Source organism: Psammomys obesus, unplaced genomic scaffold (genome assembly GCF_907164565.1).
Source record: "Psammomys obesus unplaced genomic scaffold, mPsaObe1.curated_primary_1811, whole genome shotgun sequence".
In the NCBI taxonomy this organism is placed as follows: domain Eukaryota; kingdom Metazoa; phylum Chordata; class Mammalia; order Rodentia; family Muridae; genus Psammomys; species Psammomys obesus.
Genome location: NW_026596125.1, coordinates 16,150,569 through 16,174,572, shown reverse-complemented (window position 1 = coordinate 16,174,572; position 24,004 = coordinate 16,150,569). Strand labels below are relative to the sequence as shown.

Sequence of the window (24,004 nt, the reverse complement as noted above, 5' to 3'; positions counted from 1 at the left end):
ATAAGCCAAGATCACATGAACCATTCAGTTTCAAATTCTATTTCCCAGGTATCCTACTTTCTTCACGTCTGATATTAGACACACAGATAACAATCATGCCAGCACCACTGCTGAGTACCGATGACAAGCATACTGGTGTTTCTTTTAGTGTGTTCGCACGGGCAACGCATATCACAGAGAAAGCATGTCTCATTGATTATTAGCATCGGCCTAACTCAGGAGGTTAGTATTTTGAAATTAAACAAAAGATGCTATCCTATTTCAATATTTGAAAACTTTTTTCAGAATGGAAAAGATAAGGCAGCTTCCTCTTTGACATCTGTCTTTTTAACTAGAGTAAGGAAGGATTTTGTTAAGTGGTACGTAGCTGATGGACAATCTTTGTAATTTCTGAAACCGCAATCCTGCCAGCTTAAACATATTTAGAACCACATCAATTGGAAGATCCAGGCTGATAATATTGTTTAAATTAGAAGTTAGTGTGTGCTGAGCCCCGATCCAGGGCAAGTCAGCTAACTAGTTATTTTTGTCTTTTTTGTAAACTGTAATGGTATATGTAACATGTATTCTATTTGTATACGTTATGGCTGCTTTTGCTTTATACAACCAGAAACTCTGAGCTATTAAGTACAAATATACAAAACAAGCTACATAATTAAGTTAAATAAAAATTTCAAGACTATTTTAAGTAAAAACATTAGAAAAGATTTTTTTTTCTTTTTGTTTGTTTGTTTTGTTTTTCAAGACAGGGTTTCTCTGTGTGGCTCTGGCTATGCTGGAACTTGCTCTGTAGACCAGGCTGGCCTCAAACTCAGAGATCTCCTTGTCTCTGCCTTGTGAGTGGGATTAAAGACATGCACCGCCACTGCCCAGCAGAAAGGGATTTTTAAAGATTTTATTTCTATATGCAGAATCTTCCAGCATCTGCTGTTGAGCTCTCATACCTGAGGTTCCGAGCACGACGTCCCAAGGGGAGCTGATAGGCTGCTTCTGCCCTTCCCCTCCCCCTTCCGTATCTGTCCCTTGAATGCCGACACCAGCGACAGTGCTCACCTCCTCAGCATCTAGGTCAATCTACAACAAAGTCAGTGCGTCTTTTAGTCAATGCATGTTATATGTGAATAACTGCACCAGAACATAAAGACTATGAAAACATAATGTTTTAGAATGCTAATTATAAAGGACTGTCGCTTAAATGCGTGCAGTTAGTTCCTCTCATTTCCCAGTAATAGAAAGAAAGGGATTACCAACATACTACATCATGCCTTAAAATAACAAATGCGACTGAAGAAGAGAAGCCATACATTCCAGGATTCTATCTGTGTGGGAAGCTCAGAAAGGGCATCAGTGACAGGAAGCTGACTGCCTTGAGGGGGGATGCTGACCGGCTGTGTGTGACAGTTCTTACTTGGAGCCGAAACATTCTGAAACAAGTCATGAGTGGAAAGCCTGCTAACCCAGTTAAAACCTAGTAAGTTTTCACTTCAATGGTGAACTGCCTGGCGCATACTGCAATGATGTCACTAGGCCAATCACATGCATAGCACACGCATGTTTCAGGGCAGTATACAGACAAGCATATTAAGGTGCTTAACTACAGTTTGCTCATGTGAGGGAGTAGCAAGGGGAGCTAGGAAAGGGGGCATAAGAAATCTATACATTAATAAAGAAATTATCCTAGCCAAAGGAAAGGTGTGCATGGAACAATGATGTTTGTGTGTGAATGTGAGAGGATGATAAGCTTAGACCTCTGCAAATGAGGTCTTCAAAATACACACAGCAACTCTTTCTGTCAAAAAGAAAGAAGAAACAGTTCTGCTTCCTGTCTTGACAGACACTAAATCATGTCACACAGAACGGACTGACTGTGGGAAATCCAGGACTCTTGTGATTATATTACTTCAGCAACTAGGGGTTTAAACCCAGCACCCTGTCCAACTGGGAATCACAAGTTGTGAAGCAGGACAGGGGGCACAACTAGCAGCAGACAAGTGCTGCTGAGCGCTGGGGATGCCCCCGACCTCAGCAAGCGGTGAGACACCTATGACACTGACAGACTACAGAAACAACGCCCCGCAAAGACTATTCACAAGAACTGACTTCTAAGAGGTCAATAATCAAAACCAATTACTTTTTTGGAACATATACACAACATTAACAAAGTACTACCTAAAAAAGGGGGTTTGTGATCAAATAAGTATCCTGCTAACCTTGTCAACAACATATTAGCACATTTAAGTGTCTAGAAAGAGTTTCCGAGACTCAGAAAAACACATCCTATTTAATTCTTTAAGTCACAATATATATTTATAAAAATAAATTCATACAAAATGTTTTATTAAATACATATAATTTGTTAATAAACTTACTTAACAAATATCTACTGAGCATTTTAACAGGCCAAGTCCTACCCAGAAGCAAAGAAAACACACTGCTTTTATTAAGATATATATTGCAGTGATATCATTACATTCTAGATATATGCTTGCTAGTACACATACGTTATATGATAACTTTGCCAAATGAATGAAAGTGAAGTATCAGGAGCACTGTGTTTACCTAACAAGGTGTATTATAGGCACTTTGATTTGTTATTTTCCAAACTGACAATAACTTAGTGACCAATAGACTATATCAAAATCACTACTGGTAGGAAATGTTTAAAATAACTTAGTTTATCTAAATTGAAATATGATAGTAATATGATTTCTGTGACTAATATGGAATAAATAAAACCTGCAAAATACTGTTTAGAAAATTTCTATTTGCTTAAAACACTCTCTAGAAATAGTCTTTGAAGTGCAAATTTGCAAGAGTATATGGACAGGGAATTTTTCTAAAACCTTACTGTATTTTTTTCTTTTCCCTTTCTTCCTCTCTCCATCCCTCCTACCCTTTCCTCTTTCTTAATACAGGACTAACACAGCCTGGCTTCCAACTCATGTAACCCAGGATGAGTGTGGGCCCTCATAAACAGCAGGGTTTCTTGAAAAGAATATTTAAAACCTTTGCCTTCAAACAGAAAATTACCTTTCTTATGAGGTGGTTTTCCGTGTCAGCCACAAAGATGACGTTATCCACTATAGCCACACCCTGTGGAGAATCAAAAGACGACTCTGAGAACATTCCATCTTTCCTTCCAGGGTTAGGGCCTAAAAGATAAGACAGTTGTGAGACATTTTTTTCTTTACATTAAAAAGTCAACTTCAAAGTAATAACCTCCAAATAAATAATTTAAAACTTTGCATTTAAGCAGGGCAGTGGTGGCACATACCTTTAATCACAGCACTCAGGGAGGCAGTGACAGGCAGATCTCTGTGAGTTTGAGGCCAGCCTGGTCTACAAAGTGATTCTAGGACAGCCAAGGCTACACAGAGAAACAGTCTCAAAAAAAAAAAAAAAAAAAAAAAAAAGCATTTAATGCTGGGATTTTAAAATTAAGTAACACAGTATTTAATTATTTCTTTCTAAGAATGAAAATCTAGGGCAGGAGAAATGGCTCAGCAGTCAGGAGTGCTGGCTACTCTTCTCTCTGACTGGGTTCGACCGCCAGCACCCTCACGGAAGCTCACAACTAGCTGTAGCACTAGTCCCAGGGAGATATGATGCCCTTTTCTGGCCTTGGAGGGCACTGCACATACATGGTACACAGACATACATGCAGGCAAAACAGCACACACATAAAAAATTAAATTATGAAAAACTTTAAATGAAAATGCCATTTTCTTCTATTTCTCTGTGTCTATCTATTTTGTGTAAAGACAGGTATTAGAGTAGGTCCTAGTGAACTCCAGTAGCATATTGCACAACAAAAACTTAAATACATATTACTAACTAGAAAGTTAGAAATAACTTTATCCTTTTAGAAAGCTGATGTATTTGAAGTATGTGTGTATGTTTGCCTGCATGTGTATACAATAAGCACCATGTGTGTGCCTGGTGCCCACACAGGTCACAAGAGGTCATCACATCTCCCAGAAGTGGACTTACAGATTATTGTGTATTGCCATGTGGGTACTGGGAATGGAATCTGGGCCCTCTGAAGAACAAGTACTCTTAACCACTAAGCCATTTCTCTAGCTCCAAAAGGGATAATAAAAAATAAAAAAAAACAACAACAACAAAAAAAAACAATTTTGAATAGACTCCTTTGACAATAAAACCAAACTACATATACACTCCTTTTCATGAAAAATACTCATATTCAAAACTACCCTGTACCCTGAGAGCCAGTGTCTTCCTGAGTCAACAAGCCCAGGGTAACACTCCTTCCCTCCTGCTGCTTCTGTCATAAAGCCATGCAACGTGGCAGGCATATGGTAGGACAGGCAGAGTGACTCTGGCTTCACAGGTGTCCTCTCAAGTTTTAGAACACCATAGCTCCAAGAAGGAACAGTCTGACACAGCAATGTACAACTTCTGCTACGTGGAGCCTCTAAGTCAGCACTCACAATTCCTTTGCAGACTTTCAGGCTCGTACACAGCAGGAGCAGAGGCAGTACACCTGGTGGCTAGGGAATGCATGCAAGTCCCATTAATTCCCAGCTCCAGCCTTCTCTAGCTGGCGGTCTGGGTACGTGCTTTATGTCTTAGTTTTACTTCTGTAAAGCAGAACTAATAATACCCTGATTCACAGCATCACAGGAACGAAGAGAAGGAAATGCAGGCAGTATGCTCAGAATGAAGCCAGGGATGTGGTTTGCCATCATTACTATTAATACTGTTAATTGTTGACATTAAGAATTTTGCAAAAAAGGATAGGGCTGGGGGAAGAGCTCTATGGCAGGTCAGATCTGAAAACACCACGCCCCTCAACCACCTGAATATCCATGAGGCACTGCCTGAGTCAAGTGCCTAAGAACCCCGACAATACTACACCGCCACAGGCAAAATCTGCTAAGTCACATGAGACCAGTATTTCTTGAAAATCTGTGACCAGTGAATTCTTTGTAAAACATAGCTGGGCACTAGCAAGTTGGCGCTGCAGGCCAGAGAGCTTCCTCCAGACCTAACAGCCTGAGTCTGACTTTTTAACCAAAAGATGGAAGGAAAGAGCTGACTCCTGTGAGTTGCCCCCTGACCTCTATGCCAGCATCCTTCTGCTCCCCAACACACTGCAAACAAACAAATGTAAGAAATAGTATCAGGTGGCTGTGGTGGCATACGCCTGTAATCTTAGCACTCTGGAGGCAGGCAGACTGCTATGAACTCAAGGTGAGTCTGGGACACAGTGAGTTCCAGGCCAACCTGAGCTAGAGACAAAGACCCTGTGTAAAAAGCAGCATGTTAGAGTTCTGTCAGAGATGGAAGTACTCTTCGAGGCACACTTGAGAACATCTCTTGCTGATGTTTTCTGTTAACAAAGAATATTGTTGGGCTGGGCATGGTAACACATGCCTTTAATCCCAGCTCAAGATGCAGAGGCAGGTGTATCTCTGTAAGTTCCATAGCAGCCTGAGCTACAGAGAGCTGCAGGCCAACCAGAGGTGCACACTGCAAGTCTGTGTTCAAAAGAGAAGAGTACTAACCCACACCACCTCGAATGTGACAGCATAATAGATCTGGGTGGGAAGATGGCTCAGTTGGTAATGTGCCTTATCTACAACCATGAGGATCTGAGTCTGGATGCCAGTGCACACAGAAAGTCGAGCACAGCAGTACATGCCTTTAATCCCAGAAGGCAGACATGTGAGAGCTAAGACAAGTCTGGTCTACATAGAGAGTTCTAGGCCACCTAGGACTTCATAGTCAGACCCCGTCTTGGACAGCAACAAGGGCAACAACAACACAATGTGGTGGGCTAGAGAGGCGAAGCAAGCAAACTTCTAGGGTTCAGGGGTGAGTAATTCTGGCAAAGATTCACTTAAGATTCACTGAGAGACCCTGTCTCAAAAGAAGGCAGACAGCAATCAAGAAAGATACATAGTGTCCACCTCTGGCTTCTATTTATCAGCCCATTTATCAGCATAGAGACTCACATGAACATGTATCTATACCACACACACCAAAACCCCAAAGGACCAATTACATTCAAGACATTTTCCAAGTAACAATTTTCAAAACTGCCTATTACAACTGAAAATACCAAGTAGCCCCAACAAAAAAGCTCCACAAAACAACATATACTGTAATAAAAACAGTAAAGAATGACACAAAGATGAGAGAATCTTAGCCCACTACCCAGCACAAGGGCTTAGGAATGGGGCTAACCTACTTCCCTATGTGAAATGAGTCCTATGCTACCAAATGGGATGGGCTATAAGGAGGTGGTGTTCCTTTCCCTCTGACTAATTTGTGATGTGTCAGTTCAGCCCAGATAAGCAGATTAGTCTGAATGCACTTAGGAGATTTTACTAATCGTGCAGATGGAAGCTAGAGGCAGTTTCTTATCTAAAACAGGGAGGTGTGGAATGAGATGAGCTGTGCTTACAAGGAAAGAAGAGGGTCCAGATGTGTGCTGTAGTTCTTAGGAAGAACAAAACAAGAAAAAAGTAAAACTGTGTGCAAACCCTAGCTTGTTTATTTCTAAATATCAAGTTTCTTGGTCATTGTCCTGAGTTCTTGTCTTGAAAACTATATGGACGTATTTTCGTAGAGAAGAAAACATGAAACTTCCATTTAAAATGTCACTGACCTAAAATCTTGGGATATATTTCCATGAACAAATAAATGTGACTTTTAATTTGAAAACATGGGCTGGAACACACAAATATCCCTAAAAACTATATAACTCACTGATCTCCTGCTTTCGATGTGGAGCTTCTGGGTTTGGTTTGTTCTGAAGAGGGCAGGGAGGTTAGCTCAGACCCCACAGACTAAATAACAAAATAACTTGGTGATAAAGTCACAGGCAACTCAGGCTGCCTTTGTGTGTTTACTCGAGCTATTTTTAAATTGGAAATGTATTCCAGACCATGATCAGAAGCAGACCTACCTCCAATGCTGTGCTGGATCTGCCCATTCTTCTGAATGACCAGGATCCTGTGGTGCCCAGTATCTGCCACCACCAATCTACCAGTTGTGCGGTCTGCTGCTACTTTCCCTGGGAACAGCAACGGTGAAGGCGGCAGAGACTCTTTAAAGAGCTTTATTCCAATTTTTCCATCTCTGATCTGTCCCCTGTCTTTGTAATACTTCAAAGCAATAGAAATATATGAAAATAGTTTATCTTTGTGTCCCTCTCCAATCAAAGAAAATAGCATGTTTCCACGTGGTCCCAAGATGACCAGTGTTGGCCAGCAGGAGACCTCAAGCTCCTGCCAAAGGCTGGCATCTGTGTCATTAACCACAGGGTGGGTTATGTTGTATCGAAGGACAGCACTCTTGATATTGTCCAGGACCTTCTCATTTGGGAACTTGGCTGAGTGAACACCGACAATCAGGAGACCGTCTGCAAAGGAAAAGTATATGTTAAACACCAGGAAAATTTAAAATCATCCATATATCAGAGTTTTCTCATTAATATAAACAATCTACAGATTAACAATGAACTGCAACAGTGTGTTTAATTCCATTAAACTCAAGTATATAAAGCTAATCTAAATCACACAATCCTGACTTCTACATATAAACACACAGGATCAGATCCATGTACAGGATCAGAACTCTGTTTTTCAGGTAAAGCTATTACAGTGAGTGGAAGGAGTAAACCACAGTTGTCCAGTGTCCGCAAGCCAGAAGCTCTGCTGTCAGCTGAAGCCACATGGGTTGCTAACACTCTAAGGGAAAACCAACTGCATTCTGGGTAGAGAACCAGAGGCTGGAGAGCTGGGGGAAACAGTGAAAATGTTCATGTCTCAACTTCCATGTCTCTAAAGTACATATACATAAGGCAAGAACAACAAAGCAGAGCAAACGCTGAGCACTGAGAACTAAAGTATAAGCAGAGAGAAAGAAGGCTAAGGATAAGCAGAGGAGATGGAGGGGTGGCTCCGTGGTTAGGAGCTTGCTCCTCTCAAAGAGGACATAGGTCGGGTTCCTAGCACTCAACTGTTGGCTCACAACCATCTGTAACTCCTGGTTCCCAGGACTCAGCGCCCTCTTCTGGTCTTGTAAGCACTGCCTGCATGTGGTGCAGGCAATATCTATCTAGGGAAAAGTCATTTACAAAAATTAAAAATAAAATATTTTTAAAAGATGAGAAGAACTTATAATCAGAAGTAACTGTGCTGAATGTCTGCTAAAACAAAGCTAAAAATATTTATCAGGACTTCAGTAGAACTCAAGTTCCACATATCACAAAATTCCAATGTCTTGCGCACAACCCCAAACTATTATTTCACAAAGAATGGTAAAACAGTCCCTGGTCAGCCAGAGCCATAGTGAGACCCTGCCTCAAACAAACACCATAAAGAAGAATATATGTTTTATCATCAGAGGAAATAAAAAACAAATGAGATATGATGCCAAAACAGAATTTTAATCAGTAGAGACTTATAAAATTGTGTTCCATGAAGAAAAGAAAAATTCATTGAAATGAATGAAAAGAAAGGAAACATAGATAAGGCTGTAAAAGAAAAACTACATAAAAATGTTAGAACTGAAAATACCTACTTGAAAAAAGGACACACCATGGAGGGACTAAATGAAATACACACAACATGGGAGCAGTAGAGAAAATCCTAAGGAGTTACAAGAATCCAAAAGGAAAAGAGAAGAAATCTGGGCAAACCAAACCATTGAATAATGCCTTGTCTTCAAATTTGGTCTAAGACTACAAGTATATATAATTCAAGGTCAGTACATCATCGAAGACCCAACGGAAGAAAACATGTGTAGATAGATCATAACCAAACTTCTGAAAACCAACAACTGAACAACCAAAAGCTTTTTTTTTTTTTTTTTTAAAGCTGAAAAACAAAAAACAAAAAACCAACAATCATTGGGAATATTTGCCTGTGAACTGGATAGGGGTGGGAGTGAGCAGGAAGAAGTGGGAAGGATTTGATAGTTTGGATTTATCAGTTTTCTCATTTGTGAGATGAGAAAATATCATGAGTGGCTCCCTATATTAAGTGAATTAAGAGATAATCTGTATAAAGAGTTTAGCATAATACGCAGGTATACAGTGAAATCTCACCTATTTTAACCATTATTTTTTTAATTACAAAAACCACTCTAAATTTCAAAAGAAATCAGTAAAATAGAACTTCAAAAATGCCTCATGTTGAAAAATGTACAGGCTGCCACTAATATACATAAGGCAGCACATACTGCCTGAGTAAATAGACAGAGAGGGCCCAGAGAAGCATGGCTATGGGAAGACATGGCCGTGAGGCACACATGAAAGGAGTGTGCCAGACGAGAAACAAAGGACACACCAAGTCTCAGCAGGGTAAGAGGGAACGCCAGGGACTGCAGCCCACGCCCCAGCTTCTCTACCTTATGGTCCAGGAAGGTGTGAGTCCCACAACAAAGGGCACCTGTTAGTCATTCATTAGATGAAACAAAGCCTACAAGGGTTCTCCTTTTGCCTTTCTGTATCCGCTGCTCCATCTGCCTCTGAGACACTAAACAGAAGCAGCAGCTCCATGTAAACTGGTCAGACAGCTCTGCAATCACACCCATAGGTCAGGTCCTACAGTAAACCCTCATTCTTTGTTACCTTGAATGCGTCTGTGTTTGTTTTGTTTTTTCGGAACAAACCCTGACCATAACATAAATCTCTATTTACTCTGTTGTTTTGGTCTCAGCTCTGCATCTACATGTGTGACAGACAGCTTTATCCAGCCATGACAGCTCTCCTACTCTGCCAGGCTTGGATGAAGCCACCCTGCAGAACATTCAGCACCAACCGCTCGTGTGCACACCATCCTCTGAACCCTTGAACATCCTCCCTGTTTACTGTGGCCTGGATGCTTGAAGGGAAAAGGGATACAATTCCTTGGTTTGCTCTCCTTTAGAGTACTGAAATGTTGCTTTGTGGTACCTTGGCTTTGCAGTCTATTTGGGACAATTCCAACCAGTTTAATGCACATGCTTTTGTAACTCATCTTTTTGTCTGTAAAGTATAAGTTTTATGAAGCTGTTCCTTGGAGTTTTCTGGGTTAATATTCCCTGCTACCTGATTGGCCCTTTCAAGATGAAGAGTCAGGATTCTTTTTTTTTTTTTTTTTAATATTTAGGATTTTTTTTTCTATTTTAATTTCAGGTATTAATTTGGGTCAGTTGTTTTGATTTCCTTGAGATTCTCCAAGTAGTCTTGTGTTACGTGTTCTCTGCCTGTCTTCTGAGTCCATTGTTTTTTCCCTATACTGTTTTATCCTGTGGTTAAGTTGTTCCCATCCCCTGGAGCTCCCCTCCTCCTCCTGCCTCCCTTCATCGTCACCCATTCCATACTATATGACTTTAATCTCCTTGGACATCTTATAATTAGGTTTTATTTCTTTAGTTTTAGTATTTCTGACCCAAGTTGGTTTTCATTAGTGCTAAATGCTGTTTGAAGATATTACTCCAGTAAGGAACACAGTTGTCAAGTCTGTGACTATCAATGAGCATCGCCACACATTTTCTTTTCCTTTTTTAAAAAAATATTTTATTTTTTATTTATTATAATTTATTCACTTTGTATCCCAGCTGTGGCCTCCTCCCTTATCCCCTCCCAGGCCCACCCTTCCTTCCTTGTCTCCCCCTATGCCCCTCCCCCAGTCCACTGATAGGGGAGGGCCTCCTCCCCTTCCATCTGACCCTAGTCTATCAGGTCTCATCAGAACTGACTGCACTGTCTTCCTCTGTGGCCTGGTAAGGCTGCACCCCCATCGGGGGGAGGGGTTGTGATCAAAGAGCCTGCTACTGAGTTCATGTCAGGGACAGCCCCTGCTCCTCATACTAGGGAACCCACTTGGACACTGAGCTGCCATAGGCTACATCTGAACCCTGCAGGGGTCCTAGGTTATCTCCATGCATGGTCCTTGATTGGAGTATATCTCAGAAAAGACTCCTGGGCCAGATTCCTTGGTTCTGTTGGTTTCCTTGTGGAGCTCCTGTCCCCTCTAGATCTTTCTATCTCCCCCTTCTTTCATAAGATTCCCTGCACTCTGCCCAAAATTTGGCTATGAGTCTCAGCATCTGCTTTAATACCCTGCTGGGTAGTCTTTCAGAGGCCCTCTGTGGTAGGCTCCTGTCCTGTTCCCTGTTTTATCCTGCTAATGATGTCTATCCCATTTGCCCTTCTGAATGAAGATTAAGCATCTTCCCTAGGGTCCTCCTTCTTCTTTAGCTTCTTTAGGTGTACAGATTTTAGTATGTTTATCCTATATTATATGTCTAATATCCAGTATCCTATATTATATGTCTAATGTCTTTCTGCTTCTGGGTTACCTCACTCAGGATGATCTTTTCTAGTTCGAGCCATCTGCCTGCAAATTTCATGATTTCCTTGTTTTTAATTGCTGAGTAGTATTCCACTGTGTAAATGTACCACAATTTCTGTATCCATTCCTCAACTGAGGGACATTGGGTTGTTTCCAGCTTCTGGCTATTATGAATAAAGCTGCTACGAACCATTTACAAATGTTCTTGTTGTATACTTGAGCATATTTTGTATATTCTCCTAGGAGTGCTATAGCTAGATCTTGAGGATGCACTATTCCTAATTTTCTGAGAAAGTGCCAGATTGATTTCCAAAGTGGCTGTACAAGTTTACATTCCCACCAGCAATGGAGGAGGGTTCCCCTTTCTCCACATTCTCTCCAGCATGTGTCGTCACTTGAGTTTTTAATCTTAGCCATTCTAGTGGGTGTAAGGTAAAATCTCAGGGTTGTTTTGATTTGCATTTCCCTGATGATTAAGGATGCTGAGCATTTCTTTAACTGTTTCTCTGCCATTCGCTATTCCTCTATAACCTGCATGGACCAGCCTAGAATCAGAATGGTGGATCAATGGAAGCGAATAGAAGACCCTGACATAAATCCACACACCTACAGATACTTGATTTTTAACAAAGAAGTCAAAACCATACAATGGAAAAAACACAGCATCTTCAACAAATGGTGCTGGTCTAACTGGTTATGTACATGTAGAAAAATATAAATAGATCCATATTTATCACCCTGTACAAAACTAAAGTCCAAGTGGATCAAAGACCTCAACATAAAACCAGATACACTAAACCTATTAGAAGAAAAAGTGGGAAGAGCCTTGAACTTATTGGCATAGGAGACAACTTCCTGAACAGAACACCAACAGCACAGGCTCTAAGATCAACAATCAATAAATGGGACCTCATGAAACTGAAAAAGCTTCTGTCAAGCAAAGGACACTGTCATCACAACAATTACAGGCTGGCCTACATCTGACAGAGGGCTAATATCCAGACTATATAAAATACTCAAGTTAAACACCCACAAATCAAGTAATCCAATTAAAACATGGAGTACAAAGCTCCACACATTTTCTTCTGACAGCTGTTTTCTGTGCAGTTTCATTTATGGACATCACTTGTGAACAGGTTGCTGTATGTTAATTATCCTTAAGTTTATACTGGATCCTAAATCTTCCCTTTTAGACCCCTCATTTGCTTTGGGGATCCATCCAGGGAAACCCCACCCTGCCTATACATTTGATGCTCGTCCCAAAGCATCCTCATCCTTCCTGAACATTATAGAGCTGCAATATAACTAGGACATCCACATTTATTTTGATATTTTGCACTTTGTATTGGGTGTTTCTAGAGCCAATGAGGTTATTCTGTTTGTATTTTGTCTAAGTCCTCAGAACTACTCTTTTTCTTTTCTTTTTCAAAACTGTTGTATTTTGTTTTTTCTTTAAAATTTTTTCACATGATGTATTTTTGTTGTTTTCCTTTCCCCCAATTCCTCTCAGATTCCCACCTCCCTATCCACTCAACTTCATGTTCTCTATTTCTCAAAAAACCGACAAAAAAATCCCCAAAACAATAACAAAAAATGAATATGAAGACAAACAGAAAATCAATAAGGCAGAAGGAGAAAAGAAGAAGAAATAGAAGAAGAGGAGGAGGAGGAGGAGGAGGAGGAAGAGGAAGAGGAGGAGGAGGAGGAGAAACAAAAAGCCCACGAACAAATAAACAAAATCCCCACAGAGTTTGTTCTGTGTCTGCCAAGCACTCCTACTCTTTCCTCTGGTGCTCATTAAGCCTCTGGGGGCCTTGTCCTCAGCTTGCATCAGCAGCACCTTTAACCAGAATTTAGTTTGTTTCTTGCTGGACATGTGATATGAAGGCCATGAAACTGTCTGTCTAGTAGTCTTGTAAAACTCAGGGTAAAATACAGTTGCATGCTTTCCCTGTTACTTTAATCTTTGGGAGGTCAAGTGGAAAGATTAAAAATTAGGTGTATTAGCTACCTTCCTATTGTAATAATGAAATACTCGACAAAAAGAAACCTGATGGACGGCAATGTCCTTGTGACAGGAGTGTGACGCATCCAGCCAGGAGGCAAAGAACACTGAATACTAATATTGTGCAAGCTCTCTCCTTTTTATTCAGTCAAGGAAGCCAGCCTCATGGAGGGCTGCCCCTCAAAGTTAAGGTGGGTTTCTACACGTCGGTTATCCTAGTATGGAAAATCTCTCAGGCATGCCCAGAGACTGGTCTTTTAGATAATCCTTACCCTGTCAAGTTGGCATTAACTATCACAGGTGGCTGCCATTCCCCTTCAATCCTAGAAGTAGCACAAACATATTTGTTTACCATCATGTTTATAACTTGCATAAAGAAACTCTTATCTTCCATATCTTATCAGTTGATTAAGTAAATGTAATCAAGTCCCAAAATGAGTCTCCAAATGAAGAATGCTGTAGTGCAAGGCATAAGGCAAAGACATCTGCTTGCTGTACTATCTGACAAGGAGCTGAGGCACAGGCAGGGACTGCAGACACAACTGCACAAGAGAACCATCTAAAGACATAACAATTGCAAAGACATCTGCATGCACGTGATATAATTTGTTTACCAGAAAAGTCCTTGACTCAATTAAAGATTTAGCAATTTTGAACATAAAATACATGAACACAGCCTTTACATAGCCAAATAACCAGTTATCAACTTGATAGAAAAAACTACATGCATGCTAAATTGCCACATTAGATATATGAAATGATGTTTAGATAGGTAAAAGTTAAAACTCTGCTGAAGCAGAGGAGAGATAGACACACTCCCTGTACTGCTGTCTGTCTGTCTGACTCTCTGTTGCTCTGTCTCTCGTATGTGTGTTTCTCTCTTTGTGGAGAATTTAGAAATATGTAACAAATTACTTTTACAATCTCATTTCTAGGAAATGGCCCCATAAGACAGACCACCAGTACAGAACAACTAACCCTCTACAAAATTATCCATTGTAACTAACGAGTAACAACCCGAGAGCCAACAGACAAGAAAATGGCTGAATGAATTTCACTACATGTGCACTGTGAACTAATGTCTTAAGTGTATCACTTTCTGTTTAGGAGAAAAGGTAGTAAGACATGAAATAACGTGAAAGGCAGAAGCAGGTGAAGAAACAGGTGCATGAGTGACCAACTTTTCCAATTAGTTCTTACTGTAAATACTGTGTTGTTCACACACAGAGAGACATAGACACACACACACAAACACACACACACAAATCAAGGCAACAAAGATGGCAAAGGTGCTAAAACGAATATAAGGAGCAACAAATGACTCCTCCTGATCGTCATGAACACTGTAATTTCTGGGTGGAGGCAACTGGAAAGACTTGCCTCAAAAACTGTTTAAGTCTCTAAGAGGGACTAAACTAAAAACAAAAAACAGCTTAGGAATCATTGGCTCCTTAGAGAAATGGTAACTTGAAAGCACAGGAGGAACTAGAAATATTCTAGTATGAAACGGAAGTCCCCCCAAAATGGCATGTGCACAGGAGGCAGCTTGTGGGGTGAGACACTGAGGAGATCTAGGACAACACAAATATGGAAATAAATAACAGTAATGATCCAAAATTCACCAAATACAAATAAGAACTTACAAGTTAAGCCAAATTACATAGCTACTACAATAATATTAATCAAAGTTTATTATGATATTTCCTACCCACTTTCCCCCTAATCAATATAGCCCAATAGTTTCCCAAAGAAGCAATGAATGGGGTGACATCTCAATGATACGAACTTGCGGTGGGGTAAAGACAGTGATAAAGGACACTCAGGGAAAGAAAACAATACATACAAAGAGGATGAAAGCTGGAGACAATAAAGACAAAAGGGAAAAACAGTCTGCCTCGAAAGTCATGGCCAGAATTTAGACCTTTATTCTAAGTGCAACTGAAATTACACGGAAAATAAAACGGACATATCAAAGATACTTCAAACTAACCTCATGATCTTACCTCTAAATCTGTACTTTGGTGTTTCCTGTTACAGAACTGCATTATTATACATCCACTGGATATGCAAGAACTCAATCTAGAAGGCCTCTGTGATATCCCGTGAGCTGCCTTCATCCACATATAATTCATGATATGATCATGATATTATTTATGATATATATAATATATATATAATTCATGATCATGAATTATATCCTATTGATCTTATCTCCTACAACTGGTTTCAGCCTGTTATCCTGTCTCACAGAGCAGAACTGCCTTACCACCGACCTCCTCTTGCCATCTGTAGATAGCCCTGTGCTCACAGATAGCACTAGGGAAAGGAACGCAGGAATGTGAGACTCACAGGGCTGTCTCCTCAAGAGAGGAGATGGGTTCCTATAAAGCTAGGAGCAGATGCAGTGAATAGCCCAGTGATCTGGACCATCTTCTACAGGCCACAGCAGGATCCCCCAGACTGTTATGTTTACTGCAGACTCTTCCTCCCTAGACCTTTATCTTGAGCATCATTCTTCAGTCAATAGAATCCATCCTTAGGGAGATGCCATCTGTACTTTATAACAAGCTTTTATCCTACTATCCTGCCCAGCTAACCAACTAAACAACTGCCCAACTACTAAACGACTATCCTAAACTGTTTGCAATAGCAGCTTTCAGAAGGACTCCAATTTAGTTCTCTTAGGGCCTCAAAAAGAGAATGTTGGCCTAGACATCACCAAGCAACTTTAAGAGGACAATGTCCCATTCCCAAAACATGGGGTGGGTGGTTTTTGATCATTCAAGGTGATGGATGTTTGTCATCGTTAAAGGCGTGTTGGTTGCAAATTATTAATGGTCTTGGTCAGAGGAAATGAATTAAAGGAAGTTAGATTCAGGTATCTCTTTTTCTTTCCTCTATTCTTCTTTCTCTCCTATCTAGTGTTAAGTAGAAAGAGGGTGCATAGGAATAATAGGATAAAGGGGTAGATTACTGAAATCTACTTTTAAACTAAAGCGCAACTACTAGTCTCAAATATTTTACATTGATATGGATCATTGTATCTCAACAATACAAACACACAATGTTTCAAGTCTTGTTTAAGGTGTTGTACCTATGCAACTCATTTAAAAACTACAATCTGAAGCTAACTGCTTACAAACTGCTTAGGATAATTAAGAAATACAGATTAAGTAGTCAGCCAATCAAACTTATGGTCATATTAGGTACTGCATTAGTTAACCAAAAAAAGTAAGCTTTATTTAGCCTCCTATAGATGTTTTCAAAGTTAACCAGAGAGTAAATAGCTAGAAACAAGCAGTGTTTGCCTATTGTATGTAGTTTATTAATGTAAGAGAAAAAGCCTTTTACTGGACTAAAAGGGGGAGATGCTGGAGGATGTTCTGTGCACTGTGTATTCAAATGCTGATTTCTGTACCCAGAGATCTGGTTGCAGTCTGAACTTTGTCACTGTCATTACGAAGCATCTCCTGTCTTGGTATGCTATAAACATTGTTCTCCATCGCCTTCTGATTGGTTAAATAAAGAGCTGAACAGCCAATAGCTGGTCAGGAGAGGATAATATGGGACTTCCAAGCCTAGAGAGAGGTCTCAGATAGGGACTAGAGGAAGGAGAGGTCACCAGCCAGACACAATGAAGAAGCAAGTGCCAGGACGAGACTAAGAAAGACAGGTAATGAGCTCCGTGGCCAGTACTGTCAGGTTAGAATAGCTAAGTATCTGCCTAGCTACAGTGCCTGAAGCTTTTAACAAAGCCATGTCTTTATTCAGAGCAAGGGTGGACATAGAAGTCCTTACTGATACAGAGAGAGGCTGAGGAAGATACCTGAGGCCTCAATACACCCATGGGCACCCCTCCCTTCAACCAGGCAACAATAACACAGATGACCTGGGGTAAGACTAGAGAGGCTGAAAGAAAGGGAGAAAGTCACCCAGGCACAGAAGACAATATTCAGTAGGTGTATGTACTTAAAGCAGTGGAAATATTGAAATCAAAACCACTAAAGATGAAGTTGAAGCAGAGACCCAGAAGCAAACAGAAAGACCCAAAACAAAAAAACAAAACAAAAACAAAAAACAAAACAAAGAAACAGTCATTAGGCTTCTGGTCAGACTAAACCCCTAAAAATGTGCCATAAAATGATCAACATTTTCACAGGTGCTTAACTATTTAAGAACACAGAATATATAGATGAGTTGTGGGGAAAAAAAATATAAACTACATATGGATAAGAGTAAACACAGCAGACCTGACTGCCTGAAAGGCCTATGTGTAAGAAGGGCTCTGGCCAAGCATCTCGATTTGGGAGGGCTCTCACCGTGTCCACTCTGTGTGCAAACCCTGAGAATGATGCTGAACAAGTGTCCTCCTGTTGGGAGTCTGCTGTTCTGGAATATGACACAGCACAGAAGCTGCCCGTGAGCATCTCCATTAAAATCTTGGGAGGTGAGCCTGACAATTCAGAATAAGTTCCTCGTTGGCTGGAGGACTTGTGTGGTATGCATACCCATCAAGAGAAGATTAGCACCTTGCATCTGGTCTCACTAGATTTGTTCTTTCATAATTCCTCATTCTTGGCCTTGCTCCTGTTCTTTCACTGTAATCAACTGTAGCCACAAAGGCAACTATATTCTGAATCCTGAATCTGAGCCCTCACCTGGTCCTCTATATGAATTATCACTGAGGTGGTTTGGAAACTGACTCAAAATGAAAGTAAACTTAATTTACTTCAAGGTTTGGTTTCAACATAAAGTTAAGAGATGTACTTCTGTAGACTTGAGTAAAGTGTCCTCACATACTGCATGACAGATACTAATGTTTACTCAACAGTAATAAACAATTCAGGCTTAAAAAAACCTGATGCAAGATGGGTGGCAATGGCAAATCCCTTTAATCTCAGAACTTGGGAGGCAAGTTCCGGGATACCCACGGCTGTTACACAGAAACCTGCCTCAAAACAAAACAAAACAACAACAAAACGCAAACAAAAAACAAAACAAGAAATCTGATGCAGCAACACATTAAATATACCTAGACATCACATTAAAATAGGCAAAGCTTTTTCTAAGAAAATGTTTTTGCATAAATCAAGAATACTTTTACTGTGATAAATGCCATTGTCCTAAATGAGTACTGTAACAATATACTTTTCAAGTATTAGCATAAAGAAGTTAAAAATCTTAGAAATTTTCATGTAGCAAGCAGAAATCACTTGGGCTCTTTCTAATTCAACATAAACATGTGTTGAATTACCATGAACTAATGACCTCAGGGCATTGTTACATCCTTTAAAATGTTTAAGCATTAGAGTGACTCACTACAATTAAGCATTATTTGCTTTTTGCTGAAAATAGTTTTTCATATGCTATTATGAAAATGATACTGGTCACTATTACAGACCTGAGTTTGAAAGCTGTTGTTTGTTTATTTATTTATTTGTTTGTTTGTTTATGCCGGCATTTTGATAAGTCTTGCTACGGAGTCCAGGCTGGCTTAGAATTTATAATTCCAGCCTCTGTTTATTGAGTGAAGGTTGCACTACCATTGCTGGGTAAGAGTGGGTTAGAAACAGAGCCTCTTTCGAGGTGTTTGAATTAATGAGAAATTCTTCATTCTGCTGAGCATTTCTTGTGAGCTGGGATTTAAAATACGCCGCTAGCCACCAGGACAGGAAGAACATTTGCTCCAGTATGTTCACAAATGTATCAGATAGTGGAAGACATTTAGCTGCAAGAAAGCAAGTTTACTCTGGCGACAGCTGAAATTTGATAATTTCTAGGCATCTTTTTCAACATGAATTATCTTCTGACAATTAAAAAGCTCTTGAGTTATCCAGATTTTCATATAGTAGCATATTATTTCAGCAATGTTTCTTTAAAATTACAAGAGTAAGAACACTTAGACAAACAGCATTTAAAACAGTCAAATGCAGAAACATAAATTAGTCAGTCCATAGCAGTGGTTCTCAACCTTCCAAATGCTGTGACCCTTTAATACAGTTCCTCATGTTGTGGTGACCCCAACCATAAAAATCACTAGATTCCTACTTCGTAACTGTAATTTTGCTACTATTATGAACTGTAATGAAGGATATCTGATATGTGACCCCTAGTGGGGTCATGACCCACAGGCTGAGAACCACTGGTCTACAGTCTATCAGTCATTTGGGTAACAAGTCATTTGGGTAGCAAATCACACCCTCTGTATGCTAGCAAGCCAGCTCTTTGATTTGATAAGATGACCAAAAAAATATTTTTAAATACCCTGATTTGTAGCATTTGTCAACTTTTATGTTTTAAATACTTCCCCTATGGCCAGTTTTGAGCTTAGTTGGGTCATAAAACTGTCTATATGTCTGACAAATGGGTCCCACTAGTCAGTAGAATTTGGTGCTACTGAATTTGGTGAACAGACTGAATTTCTTCCAAAGGGGCACAAATTTGTCTTTATAATGTTAATTATAAAATTAAAAACAGGAGTGAAGTACCTCCAAACCTCGTCTGGAAACAGCATTTTTCTCTGTGGTTCTGGCTGGCCTCAAACTCCTCACTTTCCTACCTCAGGTTCCCAGGTGCTGGCACTACAGGCATGGCCACCACATGCAGCCATTCTGTGTTCAGGCAGGTTTGTTTTCTGTGTTACTACCATAACAACTTTTAAGTGTAGTAAGTTCATTCACCCTGCTGGAAAACTACCTCCAATCACCATCCCTATCTGAACGGCTCGCCTGGCAAAACTGAAAATGCCAGGCATAAAGCCAAGCCCATCCTGGGCTATACCAGAATTCCGAACCAACCTGGGCTAGGAATGAGATCTATCTCAAATAAAACCCTACGACTAGTCATTGCACAGTAAGTCTTTATTGCTTGTCCCACACCAGTTTGCTTCCTATCTGTATGCTTCATGCTATTCTAGATATTTCACGTAAGTGGACTCACTGTGTGTGTGCAAGAGACAGAGGGAGCGGAAGAAAGAGGGGATTAAGACTGGTTTATCTTACTTAGCATAATGTCATATTTTAAGGGTGCTCAAAGTTGTCAACATTTCCTTCCTTCGGAAGGCTGAATGGCTGCCCCCAGCATGCATGCCTCTTTTCCCTTTCATCCTGCAGTAAAGTTTAGTTGTTACTGCGGCGTGGCTGCAGTGACTAACAAGAGTAGATAAAGGTCTGTTGGGGATTCTATTTTTTCATGGTTTACTCTTGGTAGGCTCTGTTTTCAGACAGTTCTATTTCATCACTGACACACAATTATATATGCTCTTATAATTCTTATTTCAATGGAATGAGTAGTAATAGCTTCATTTGCATCTCTGATTTTAGTAATCTAGCTGAGATTGTCAATTATGATGACAGTGTCAAGAAACCAATTTTTAGCTTCTATTATTTTCCTATTATCTATTCAGTTTCTCTCTACTCAAACCTTCATTGTTTTGTTCTGTCTGCTAATTTAATGGAAGTTAGCTTTTTTTTTTTTTTTCTGGATCTTTATGCTGTTAAGTTTGCTTGGTATATTTCTGATGTATTTTGTTAAGTTTTCTTTCTTATAATATGGCATAAATCTTCATTTCTAAGTATTTTCTAATTTCCTTGTAGCCTCCTTTTTGGTCTGTTGGTATTTAAGGATGTGTTTAATTTCCACAAAGCTTTCTTCATTACAGCTTTCCTTCTACTGATTTCTAACTTTACAGAGAAGACACTTGGTATATTCTTTTAAAACCTACTGAAAAACCTGTGACCTAACATATGGTCTGCCCTGGAAAATGCTAGTGTGCACCTGAAGGAAGTGTGCAATCTGACAGGGTTAGGGTGCTCTCTATATGCTATACACCTAGCTGGTTATTCTATCTTTGAAGTCCTTTATGTCCTTACTTATCCACTGTCTGGATATTGTATTCATTATTGAGAATGGGCATTGAATTCTTAACCTACTATCACAAAATTGTCTACTTCTCCCCTCAAGTCTGTCAGTAACTTTTAGGCTAATTTTTACTATGTATGTGCCTACTAGTCTTGCAGAAATAAAGCTACAACATCATTGTTACAATAATGTAGTTTTTATAATTATTACGTATTTACTTAAACCTGTTTCTACTCAGGCTTCAAAATAGTATCTAGCCTCTGTTCATGTCCACCTGCAGGACTGTAAGGACAGCCTCTCAGTTCTTGCCTGTGCATTTGGATGTTTTCTTTTCTCTCCCACTTGAGAAACATAACTTGCAAACTCTTTTACAAAGTCTTCTTCTTTAGGAATTTGAATACGCTGGCCCACTGCCTTCAGCCTACAGTCTCATCAAAACCCAGCAATCTGAGGAGACTGCTGACTTTCCAAGCTCTCTGAGCACAATGAAGTGCTTCTCTCCTATTGCTGAGTTCTCTTTGTCCTTGTCTCTCAGCATTGATTCTGGTCTTGTTCTCTCTGAATCCATTCTACTTAAGCATTCAGTGAACCACACAGGTCTATATTCATGTCTTCCACGAAGGGGCAGGTTTTAGCCATTACTTTTTTTAAAGTCTGTACTACAAAGCCTGGTCTACTTAATGGTACTCCACATGTCCCTTAGGCTCTAATCCTTTCAAACATTTTATAAAGTGCTCAACCCTTTCTGCTGCCCTGGCTATAAGCTCAAAGTCCTCTCTCTTGCTGCTTAAGTCTGCTTCCAAGTGCTCACTTCAATAGCTCCGTCTTCGGCGCCAGTGTCTGCTCTGTGCTTTTTTACAGCTATTCCTATTTCTTAACTGTTATCTCCTTTTAATCATGTACTGTTTTATCTTTTCTATATCTCTCTGCTGTTCTTTAAGCATCTTTAATATTTGTTTTAGAGAGTCTCATACGCCCGCCATTTGGTCTTTTAAAGGGACAATTTCTGGGGTGTATAATTTCTTTGAATAGGCTACTTTTCTTGCCTTTTTTGTTTAGTTTTAAATTATCGAGACTTTTGCTGAAAATATTCAGCAGCTCTGCCTTCAATAAAATGAGAGTTCTACCCGAGCCAGACCCTGTCTACACAACTATCTATGCAACATCACATCACATCGCTTCTTCCTCCTCTGTCTTCCTGGAATCCTTTCTACTTACAAGCATTATACTTTTCAGAGGCTTATTTATATATACATGTGCTGTAAAAGAAATTCCAGAATTACACATCAACTGGCAGAAGACACAGATCCCTCAGAGGAAGTCACTGAATTTGTTCTGGGTATGGGGTTAACCAATTAGGCTAACTACTGAAAAAGGAACTTTTTTATTTGACTGGTTCAATTGTTGTCTTGGAGGCTCACTGTCTCTGTCTGCTAACCTAGGCCTAATCTTGGAAGCTTTCAGCCTCCACACAATCTAACCTAGACCTAGAATGTTTTCAGCCTCTTGGGACTTATTGCTTAAAAAGCTCACCTTCTCTTGTTCTTTCTGAGCTCTGGGCTGGCTGGTTCAACTCAGCTGTTCTGGCTCAAACTCCTCTCCCAGCTGACTTACTGAATCTGGCTTTTCTCTTGGCCTCTGAGATGTTCTGCTTGGCCTCAAACCAACTCAAGCAATCTGCTCTAATCTCCTGGCTCCTTCTCATTCTCTGGCTCATTCACCTGAGTTCTCTCTGCAACCTGTCTCTCTATTACTGTCCCGGTAAAACAACTCCTCCTCCCTTTCTTCCTCCCTCCCTCCTTCCCCTACCCTGCATTGCTCCTTCAGTAGCTTCCTTTTCCCCTCTCTTCTTGTGAGAGCTGGACATATCCTATTCTGTCAAAACTTTCTCTGACTCCTCACCTTTTCTGCCACTCAGTTAGGCATCATTTTCAAACATGGGTAATTCCTTCTACAAACTAACTTTGCCTTCATTGTTTGGGATTAACAGTGTGTATCACTAAGCCTGGAACTAAGCTTTTTGCAACTTGAACCTTGCTCTTTACTAGGCTGGCCTTGAACTCAAGATATCTGCTTTCCTCTGTCTCCTGAATTAAAGTTGTGTTTGTATTCCAGCAGATCACACAGATCTAGAAGGTCTTTGGATTTGATCTCTTGCCAGAACAACTATGTTCTGAATTAAAATTCCTCTACAAACTACACTGTCATTTAAGGGTGACCTTAGATAAAGAAACACTGGGATTCTTAACATAGTATGTTTTAAAATACAATTTTACTATGTATCCTACCAAAAACCCCTCAATGGAAGAAGACAGTCTGAGTTATTTGTATCTTCACAACATAGCCTTAACCTATCGGTCTTTGTCTCCTTTTATTTATTTACTTACTTACTTTTCTTTTTTAAAGATTTATTTACTTATATATATTTTTGGTATGTGAGTACTGTGTCTGCATATACACCTGCATGCCAGAAGAAGGCATCAGGACCCATTATAGATGGTTGTGAGCCATGATGTGGTTGCTGGGAACTCAACTCAGGACCTATGGAAGAGCAGCCAGTGCTTTTAACTACTGAACCATCTCTCTAGCTCTTGTCTCTTTATTTTTACCACAAACCCTGCCACAATAAACCTCTTCTTGGACCAAAAATCCTACTTTTTCTGGCATTTATGCTTACTTGCCTGACACTTTCTCAACCCATTTTCTATTTCACATGCATTCTTGCTTAGTTTTAATTTTAGATCAATTCTGTTTCACTGGGAAATATTTTTAAAGTGTCATAGGCAAAGTGAGTTACTACTGTCTGGGGTAGAGAGGTTCACAAGAC

The 24,004-nt window shown here is 40.0% G+C and overlaps 1 protein-coding gene across 1 annotated transcript in view; it reads right to left on the bottom strand.

The window, feature by feature from the left end:
* Positions 1-24,004, bottom strand: part of Nhlrc2 (NHL repeat containing 2) — a 56,451-nt gene that overhangs the window by 27,912 nt on the left and 4,535 nt on the right. The window contains exons 3-5 of the mRNA XM_055591657.1: positions 6,935-7,390; positions 3,031-3,152; positions 945-1,074 (exon numbers count right to left, since the gene is read on the bottom strand). Coding sequence (XP_055447632.1) covers positions 945-1,074; positions 3,031-3,152; positions 6,935-7,390 — 708 coding nt within the window. The remainder of the gene's footprint in view (positions 1-944; positions 1,075-3,030; positions 3,153-6,934; positions 7,391-24,004) is intronic.